Source organism: Limulus polyphemus, unplaced genomic scaffold (assembly GCF_000517525.1).
Source record: "Limulus polyphemus unplaced genomic scaffold, Limulus_polyphemus-2.1.2 Scaffold765, whole genome shotgun sequence".
Lineage (NCBI taxonomy): Eukaryota > Metazoa > Arthropoda > Merostomata > Xiphosura > Limulidae > Limulus > Limulus polyphemus.
Genome location: NW_013666375.1, coordinates 204032 through 214111, shown reverse-complemented (window position 1 = coordinate 214111; position 10080 = coordinate 204032). Strand labels below are relative to the sequence as shown.

At 33.6% G+C, this 10080-nt stretch overlaps 2 protein-coding genes across 4 annotated transcripts in view; both read left to right on the top strand.

The window, feature by feature from the left end:
* Positions 1–1067, top strand: part of LOC106460404 — a 37302-nt gene extending 36235 nt beyond the window's left edge. For all 3 annotated transcript variants that reach the window (XM_022387116.1, XM_013920098.2, XM_013920097.2), the window contains one exon: positions 930–1067. The gene's annotated coding sequence lies outside the window, so the exon portion shown is untranslated. The remainder of the gene's footprint in view (positions 1–929) is intronic.
* LOC106460403 (receptor-type tyrosine-protein phosphatase epsilon-like) overlaps positions 959–10080 on the top strand; it is a 63370-nt gene continuing 54248 nt past the window's right edge. The window contains exons 1-5 of the mRNA XM_013920094.2: positions 959–1226; positions 2426–2667; positions 5096–5171; positions 6919–7025; positions 9356–9554. Of these exons, the coding sequence (XP_013775548.1) occupies positions 1154–1226; positions 2426–2667; positions 5096–5171; positions 6919–7025; positions 9356–9554 (697 nt within the window). The 5' untranslated portion in view covers positions 959–1153. The remainder of the gene's footprint in view (positions 1227–2425; positions 2668–5095; positions 5172–6918; positions 7026–9355; positions 9555–10080) is intronic.

The window sequence follows — 10080 nt, the reverse complement described above, 5'->3', positions numbered from 1 at the left end:
TTTCTTAGTTCAATTAGCAGAGTGGACTGTCTTCATTCAGTCTGCTGCTAGTATTGGAACTCAAATGTTACTGTTACAAGCCTTCAAGGATACTTGTTATCAACGAGGAGAGGGATCGAAATTATTTCTATACCTCTCCATGAATTATTTTTACTTTAACAGCATTTATGACCTTGTTGTATTTTATGGAAAAATATCATATGTATCTTGTATATCTTTTATCATTTTATTCTTATCCAAAAGTCTCTAACGTTCTGGTATGAATCATCAATGAAGTTACATTTTTAAATATGTTATTCTTATTATGAAGATATATATTACGTAGGAAAATAAAGGCATCATTGTGTTAATTGTATATACACTTTTTTTTTTCAATATCAAATCATTCCTTGGTCACATTTATTTCTTTCGAATGTAGTCGGAGGTTTTTTCCCCTTATATATAAATATCTAAAATTTAGCTTTTAATATTGTACTAATGATTTAAATAGATACCAGTTTCTTTGATAGACTAACTATATATATATATATAAATTGATTGGTGTTAATTACTTTAAAAAAAGGTTACACTTTACTTAGTAATAATACTGTCATCTAATCATAAAAGATATTTCAGACATAACAGCAGCTTGTACAAACGGTACAGAAAAGTATAAGCTTCCTGTTTTACGTTTTTGACAGAATTTACCAGTAATAATGTTCAAATATGTCATCTTGAATATGTCAGCACGTAAAAGTTTCTTAACGTACAGAGCACGAGCCGACTAATTATAAATATATTCTTAAGCAGTCTATTAGCTATTTTAGTTTTTCTATTTATTTACAAACATATTTCTTAACCTTAAGTGAATTTTTTATATGAATTGTAAAGAAGTTTCTACTGATGAAATATTTGGAAGTGCTTTATTTGAAAAATACTCTATTTTGTAGTTCCTGCAGGTGCACCCACAACACTTCAAGTAAAAAGGAAAACGGCTACAAGGCTGAGCATTTCATGGGAAAGCCCGAAATGTGAGCTCACGAACGGTAAAATCACTGGTTTCTCGATTAATTATCAGAGTATCGAAGACTGGGACTCTGAAATTAGGAATGATATAACTACAGATCAAATAGTAACCATAAGAAATCTTACTCCCCACACAACTTACAGAGTCATGGTGCAAGCCGCAACCAAAATTGGAGTTAGTAATGTGTCAGCAGAAATAAATGCCACGACTAATGCTGCAGGTAAGCATAACAAGTTATTGGTATTCACACAACTTACTGATTGTTTTATAATTTCTGCAAAAGTTAGCGGTTTGAAAGTTGATAGTTAATTTTACATTTTGTATTTATTTTATGTGAGGTACTAAAAAAAAAAGAAAAAGAAAGATACAAAATGTTTCTTTATCGTCTTCATTATTTCTGGATATTTTGGGTAATTTATCAAGATTCAATACCCAGCTTATGTCTTTCTTTCTAAACCTCTTACTATGATTTTGATGATGAAGCTAACCCTGAATTGAAGTATCCGGGTCTATGTAAAGTATTTTAATGTTTCTCAAGTTGTAATGTTGATTTTGTAATTTCAAAGAGCCTGGCATGGCCTAGTGGTTCGGAAACGCTCGATTCGCAGGTTTGAATCCTCGTCCATGAACATGTTCCCCCTTTCAAGCGTGACTACATTATAATGTGACGGTCAATACCACTGCTCGTTGGTAAAAGAATAGCCCTAGAGTTGGCAGTGGGTAGTGTTGAACTGCCTTCTCACTAGTCTATCACTTCTAAATTAGTCACGGCTAGCAGAGATAGCCCTCGAGTAGTTTTGCACGAAATCTAAAACAAATACAACCGCAATTTCCATGGCTAATTAAAATAAAATCAACAAGAGACAAGAGTAGTTGCTTAATAATTAAAAAAAAAAACATATTAGGACGATGATTGTTTTGTTTTTGAATTTCGCGCAAAGCTACACGAGGGCTATCTGCGCTAGCCATCCCTAATTTAGCAGTGTAAGACTAGAGGGAAGGCAGCTAGTCATCATTACTCACCGCCAACTCTTGGGCTACTCTTTTACCAACGAATAGTGGGATTGACCGTCACATTATAACGCCCCACGGCTGAAAGGGCGAGCATGTTTCGTGGGTCGGCGATTCGAACCCGCGACCCTCAGATTGCGAGTCGAGTACCTAAACCACCTGCCCATGCCGGGCTAGGACGACGATAACGACAACCATAAAAAATTTAGTATTTAACGAAATTATTATTTCAAATAAATAATGAAGTTGTGAATAAAATAACGCTGATATAAATATGTGTGTGTTGATTACTATTGTTAAAAAGAGATACTTCTGATATAAGTTGATAACTTTTTTCTTACCTTTGAATATATCAGTTAAGTTTTTTTTTTTCTTTTCATGAGTGTGTGTTTGAAAATTTATTCTTAGATCCTCCGCCTCCTCGTAATCTAACAGTATATAGTAGTCTACCTAACGAGCTATTTATCAGATGGATGCCTCCTTATCCTCCTAATGGGGAACTTGAAAGTTACGAAGTATATTATGCATGCAGACAGTGTAATAGAAAATACGAAATGGTGGTTGTTGTTAGCTGTGAAAACCCGTACCATGAAGGATACCACTGTTATACGATTAAAGATCTTAAACCGAATTACAAGTATTTAATCAAGGTAAGATTTTGATTTCCAGATTCCTGGAAAATATATAATATATTAAAAATATTTTAGGTTTGTATTTCCGTTAAAATCTACACTAACCTGCCATAACAATAATTTGGCCACATTTAGCTTACTTTTCAGATAAGAATCCGGTGGAACACTTGTAGGAGCATCTAGACCGTGTTAGAATTAAACGAAACTTACACGGATATAAACCAAAATGGTTCAACATCTCGTCTATTTAATGTCAAGCTCTTTGCACTATAAAAGTTGTTTTTACTAAAATTGATAATATCACTTTAATACTTGTCTTTATTTGTCGTTTTCTGTCCAAAATTAATATTTTGTACTATATTGGGGGTGGGGAGGCCAAATTATTGTAGCAAGGCACTATAATTATACAATAGTTTTAAGTCTTATAACTTTTGATTTCCTTGGATGAAAATCGGAAGATAAGACAAGTGGATAACTTATGTGCGTTGCATTATATAATTAATAATTATAATAGTCAATAATACTTATTCTACTTATAATATTATTGAATTATTTTAGCAAAATTAAATGCGAACCCTTATTCGAAAATTTTGGGATTTATTTATTAAAGTGTGCATATAAATAATTTTCGCAAGAATACCTTATATATATATATATTTATATATAAATACAGGTGACGTACATATAGAAAAAACAGAACAAATGTGAATAAATTTTAGCCAGAGCTGAAACAAAGATTTCGGCGTTAAGGGTTCTCTTTATGTGAACTCGGCATTATCGTAACACTTTTGTTGGTCTTTGTCGGCGTCAGGGGATCTCTTGATGTGCACTCGGCATTATCGTAACACTTTTGTTGGTCTTTGTCGGCATCAGGGGTTCTCTTGATGTGCACTTGGTATTATCGTAACACCTTTGTTGGTTTTTAAAAACTGTGATGCTTGTTTATTTGTCTATTTTATATGTTTGTTTTTTTAGCGCAAAGCCACATTGGGCTATCTGCTGGGTCCACCGCGGAGAATCAAACCCCGGATTTTTGCATTGTACGTCTGTAAGCTTACCGCTGACTCACCGAGAGACTTATCTATATAACGGCCAAATGTCTGTCTGTCATGCTCTGTATCTCCTGAAGAGTTAACCGTAGATAATATACATATATCAAAATGCTTCTTTTCGAGAGTACGTTACTGGAAAAGTCTTTATTTTTGCAATTTCCAAAATTTCATATCGATATCAACATCTATTCATCACTATTCATATGATTAGTTTGAGGAAGAAAAAAGTTAAGAACATATTTGTGAGGGATTTCACGAAGAAAATAACATTTCCTCCGTCGACTGATTGAAAGAAATATTTCGAAGATAGGAGCATGAACGGGAAATTGATTTGAATTGAACTTAATATATCCCCCTTTGACACCTTTATAGAAATGACAACTGTCAAAAAGCGCTCACTTCGGTTGCGGCCCTTTCTTTTGCCCAGTAAAACGACAAGGAATGGTGGCATCCAGTGGAAAAAATCTCCGCGGCTACTTAGCTAATTACCGTTGAATTATTTCAACGGGCTTCTGCTTGTATATATATATATATTGACTTGAAGAGATAATAAATTAGGCTTTACTTTTTTGGCTTAATAAATACTATAATTATTAATTACAATGATAATGTTTAACTGTAATATTAGCTCCCTTTTCCAGTGGCTCAGCAGTATGTCCGAAGGCTTATACGCTAAAATCCAGGTTTCAGTACCTGTGTTGAGCACATCATATCTAACCCATTGTGTAACTTTGTGCTTAACAATAGATTAAATTGTAATATTTTATTTTGTAAGTATCTTAATAGCATTATGATTTTATAAACCACTGGTTAAGTTAATCATTTGCCTAACTTGTAGTTTAAAAACATGAGATATGTCTTGAAATCTCAATTCACAGTTTACCGTATTTAAAAACACCCTTTCTGTGAACAAACAAAATCAGCTATACTTTTCTAGTCTATGGTCATATTTTGTATTTAGTATGGGGTTAATATAAATTCAGAAATGATATCGTTCCGCTTGACAATACGTTAGAGTGTATATTAACGGGTCAAACCTTACGAGTTTAATATAAATTCAGAAATAATATCGTTCCGTTTTATAATACGTCAGAGTGTATATTAATGGGTCAAACCTTACGAGTTTAATATAAATTCAGAAATAATATCGTTCCGTTTTATAATACGTCAGAGTGTATTAACGGGTCAAACCTTACGAGTTTAATATAAATTCAGAAATAATATCGTTCCGTTTTATAATTCGTCAGAGTATATTAACGGGTCAAACCTTACGAGTTTAATATAAATTCAGAAATAATACGTCAGAGTGTATTAATAGGTCAAAGCTTGCAAGTTTAACATAAATTCAGAAATAATATCGTTCCGTTTTATAATTCGTCAGAGTGTATTAACAGGTCAAAGCTTACAACAGAAACTTGCGGTATGGAAGTAAATGGAGCAACATAGCGACGGCCGAAACGAGGGAATCCAGTGAGTTTCTTTGTTAGATCTTTAAACGAAATGTTTACGTTTATTTTCATTTCTTAGATGTTCTTCTTTTTAAGTCTTAGCAATACCATCATCTGTAACTTGTATTAGTGTATTGAATTACATAATTACATTAGCATATGTACACCCAGTTGTTCTTTAGGTAAAGTGTAGAAGCACTAAACGAGTGCCATTAATGATAATTAGGAGAAAGTTTAATATTATTCCTAATTAAACTAACCATACTTGAATTACTTAAAAAAAAACAACTTAAAATGATCAACTACAAAATTCCGCGATGGTTAATTATAACATGACAATCTTTTGGGACATCATGGGACCTATTGGTCTATCTCGGGTGTCCCATCCTCTAAACTAAACTAAAACAAAACTATTAATAAATAATTTAAAAAAATCCTAAAGCCAACCCTTATCATTCATATACTTATCAAGCTGTTTTCTTAAACTCGCTTGAATTTACTCCCTCCACAACACCCGAAGGTAACCTATTCCAAAGGCTAACCACCCTGTTAGAAAAATAAAACTGTCTTAGCTGAAGATGAATCCTATCTTGCCAAAGTTTATACCTTGTGTCTCCTAGTCCTACTGTTCTAAGTGTTAGGTATTAAAAAGATGATGCATCAACACTCAATTCCCTTTACAATCTTAAACATCTCAATCAGATCCCCTCTAACTCTAACAATTAGAGAGATTTCAAGCTCTCCTCATATTACAATCCCTCCATCCCAGGCACCATTCTAGTAACCCTTCTCTGAATCCTTTACAACAATTCAATGTCTTTCGTAAGGTAGGGAGTCCAAGACGGAACACAATACTCCAAATATGGCCTAATCAGTGACCTATGCAGTTAAATTATAATATTTTCAGACCTGTATTAAATACTTCTGTAGTTACAACCTAAAATCCTATTTGCCCTACCACTGGAAACAGCACACTGCTTGGATGATTTAAGAGACTGATCAACTGTTACACCAAAATCCCTTTCTTTCATAACACTATTAAGGTTATTCCCACCCACATAGTACTTATAATGACTGTTTCTCTTGGATAAACCAGTAGAGGGTGTATATTTGTTCAGTAATCACTCTGATGGTGGCAAACGAATGAATGATGGGATAATGAATGAATTAAAAAGTGTTAGAAGAAGTAAAGGCCGCTATCGGAATTCTGAGATTTCAGTTTCCGTACCATAACCACAAATAAGAAAACATCGGAAAAATATATCTTTAGGTCATAATCCTACATCTTGGTAGTTTTCAAAACAGTCACGTGATAATACCCGTAAAAGAAAATACAGCAACAGTTAAAGTGATTTTTTTATCAGGACGTAAGTGTGATGAAGCCAGTTCTTGTTTGTATGAAAGAAATTGCTCAGGTCCTTCTTAGGAATCTTCCATTTTAAACTGACTTGAGAGAGAACTTAAGGTCCTGACTTTGTATGTTTTTATTTAACGGTTCGTGTCATTTTTTAACTCTTCTGCGATCTACTTTAAATATATAAACATTATGCATATATTGTACGTTGTTGTTGTGTTTCTAGAAATAATCGTCTTTTGGGATTTTTTACGAGGTAGTTATTGTTATAAAAAATAAAACAAACTTTCATAGTGATGATTAACATAAAATAAGCTAGCTGTGTACAAAAAATCAAGATTTTTTCTTTGCTTTTATACATCAACAAATCATATATTACAATAAAGTAAAAAGAAAGAAACAAATTCTATTTCAGCTCCTGGTCCCCCGAACAGTATGCATGTTCTTGAGAGAGGTGAAACATTCATAACTGTTTCTTGGCAAGAACCATTCCAAAGTAACGGAAACCTCACGAAATACAGGGTGAGTGATAATAAATAGTGTATTTTGAAACACAGACTACTTGGCAGTGTACTCGAGGAAAAAAGACTTACTCCAACTTAAACTAATGTTTAAGATACATAAATAAATATATATATTAAGTCCTTCGAGAATTTTACTGAAGATTTGTAAGGAACTAATTACGTAAGATTTCACTACTTAAAAATAAGCAACAGAAAGAGAAAATAAATTAAAATTCAATTTACAGAATCACTTGATAGTTCAGTTTTGATTGCTTTTTTCCAGCATTTTTTTCCGTTTAAATAGAACTATATTATAATTTATGACAAGAAGACAAACCGAAATTCTAAGATGACGCTGTTATTGATTGAAATCCTCTTACGATATCTTACTTACTTTTTGACACAAGATTTTCATTGGCCAAAGGCCATAAGGTCGAACATTTGGCACGCGAAAATACTGACAAAACCAAGGATCGTAAACACTTGATTACAAATTAAGCAGCAAAAGTTACCATTTGGGGAATTACTATTTGGTACTTAGCTTTGCATAAGTAAATGTGTAATAATGATTTGATGTACAAAGCAAGAAATGATCACCTTAAGTGACTTTGAGAAACATCGGTGAGGGGAACAGAAATTAGAAAGCAATTAATAATGGTGACGATGATGTTTGAGATAATGTTATAAAATCTAAAGTAGTCCTGTTTTATGAATGGATTTTTAGAAACTTTTCCAAACTAATTCGTGTACAAATCTATTTAGTCTTTTTGGAATCGTGTTTATCTTCTCCTTACCACACGAAGTACTTTGTTGTTGTCTTTTGCTTCTTTTACTTAATATCTTCTCTCTACAACATTGATTACATAGGCGTCTTCAGGATTTTTACAAGAAGATTCGTTTCTGTTCGTCGTGTATCTTTCTTAGATATGTGTACACGTATATGCAGAAAGTTGAACACATCATTTTAAAACGATCTTGGAGCCTCACCATACCATTATAGTCCATATCGCCACGTCCGCTCATGCTCTGTTCGAGGGTTGTAAATATTGATTACATAGGCGTCTTCAGGATTTTCACAAGAAGATTCGTTTCTGTTCGTCGTGCATCTTTCTTAGATAAGTGTACACGTATATGCAGATAGTTGAGCACATCATTTTAAAACGATCTTGGAGCCTCACCACACCATTATAGTCCATATCGCCACGTCCGCTCATGCTCTGTTCGAGGGTTGTAAATATTGACAGCAGCTTTACAGTCCAAAGCACACCATCTAGTGTACTGGAACGGCAGTTTCTCAGCCCCCGTTTCAACATTTTTATCATTCAAAGGCTTTACCGGTATGTTTTATTATGGAACAACATGTACCAGTTTCATTCTCCAGCTGCACGAGGTATGTGACGGTTGAACTGACATGTCATAGAAGCAGCTTGTATACACCTGATTTGTGGTGTTTTTCCGGAAGAAGGTCCTCTTTGTTTATGTTCCGTACTATTACCTAGGTCATGATGACGGCATTTACTACTGACCTTTGTGTTCGCGGATTTTCCGCTGTTACACGGCACCGCATTTTGTTTAACAGGACTGAGATACGACTTGTTGCAGGTATGTTTCTGAATAGACCTGGTTTCCCAAATTGATATTGAAAATCGTTTTGATATAACTTACTTAACCCTATATATATATATATATAATAGCCCCCCCAGTGGCACAGCGGTATGTCTGCGGACTTACAATGCTAGAAACCGGGTTTCGATACCGCGATTTTACGTATGTAAAGGCGTTTGTTCGCACCTAGGCCAGGGATGCCTCTGAATTACTTGTCAGTTAATGTCTTCCTTTTCCTTTCTCCTGTTCGATCCTTCCCCTTTATATAAGTCACTGACACCCATTTCGCCACATTTTTACCACTACAACAACACGACACGCATTTGTCTTATCAAGAAGGTTAAGCTGTTTCGTGACATGTTTTTATACTTTATAAAATAATGTTTGTTGGTATTAGATATTTATGGTGTAAAGCATATTTCATGAGAGCTCAAGAGAGAGAAAAGCTTTTCAGTTTAATGATAAGTGTATATATATATATTTAGCGTTATACGTGGTTAACTGAGTTTAGATTAAATGCCTTGCGAATATAGAGCATTCTCTAAGAAGCTCTGTAAGGGTTGGAGTTCAGTAAATGACTTCTCTCGCACCATATGAAGATTTACCGTGAGCAAAGTAAGGTAAAAGCTTATCAAGTTTAACTACACGTTCTTTATTATATTGAAGTAAGTCACTTAGAACTCACAGTAAGTTGTTTTCCATAAACCAAGTAATTTATCTAACAATATATTATTTATATTGCAGTTGAACTTAACAATCACAGATTCCTTCAACAGTGATATGATAGGAAGGTTTAGTTCCTTAGAAGTGGATGTCACCAAGAACAACACACACAAGTTTATCGACTTATATCCAGGATCGACGTACCGGTTGACAATAGAAGCCAGCACCAGTATGGGCTTCGGTCCATCCCTGCTTGAAGAATATACTACGCGAGTTTCAGGTAAGTTTAATATTATCTCTTTTTGTGTTCTATATATATATATATATATATATATGTTGTAAATAAACAAATATATTATTACCTCTAAAATGAAAGGACAGTTCTAAGTGCTAAAACCTACTATGACTGAAACTATCAGTTATTTTACATTAAACTCCAAACTAAGTTCAGAAAGCTTAAATCGTTACACTTATGACACATTTGAATCTTTTGTATCACGCTGACCTTTCTTTTTTTATATTTTCTAAAATGAGAACTCTATACTGCAATACTCACATTTTATTTATTAAATATTCTATTAGAAATAGCTGCTTTCTTTGTCTTCAGCGTTGTTATTAAAGTTTGGATGATGCATGTGATTTAAAGGACAACATATGATTTTATTTATTATTCTATTAAAAATAGCTGCCTTCTTTGTTTTCAGCGTTGTTATTAAAGTCTGGACGATGCATGTGATTTAAAGGACAACATATGATTTTATTTATTATTCTATTAAAAATAGCTGCCTTCTTTGTTTTCAGCGTTG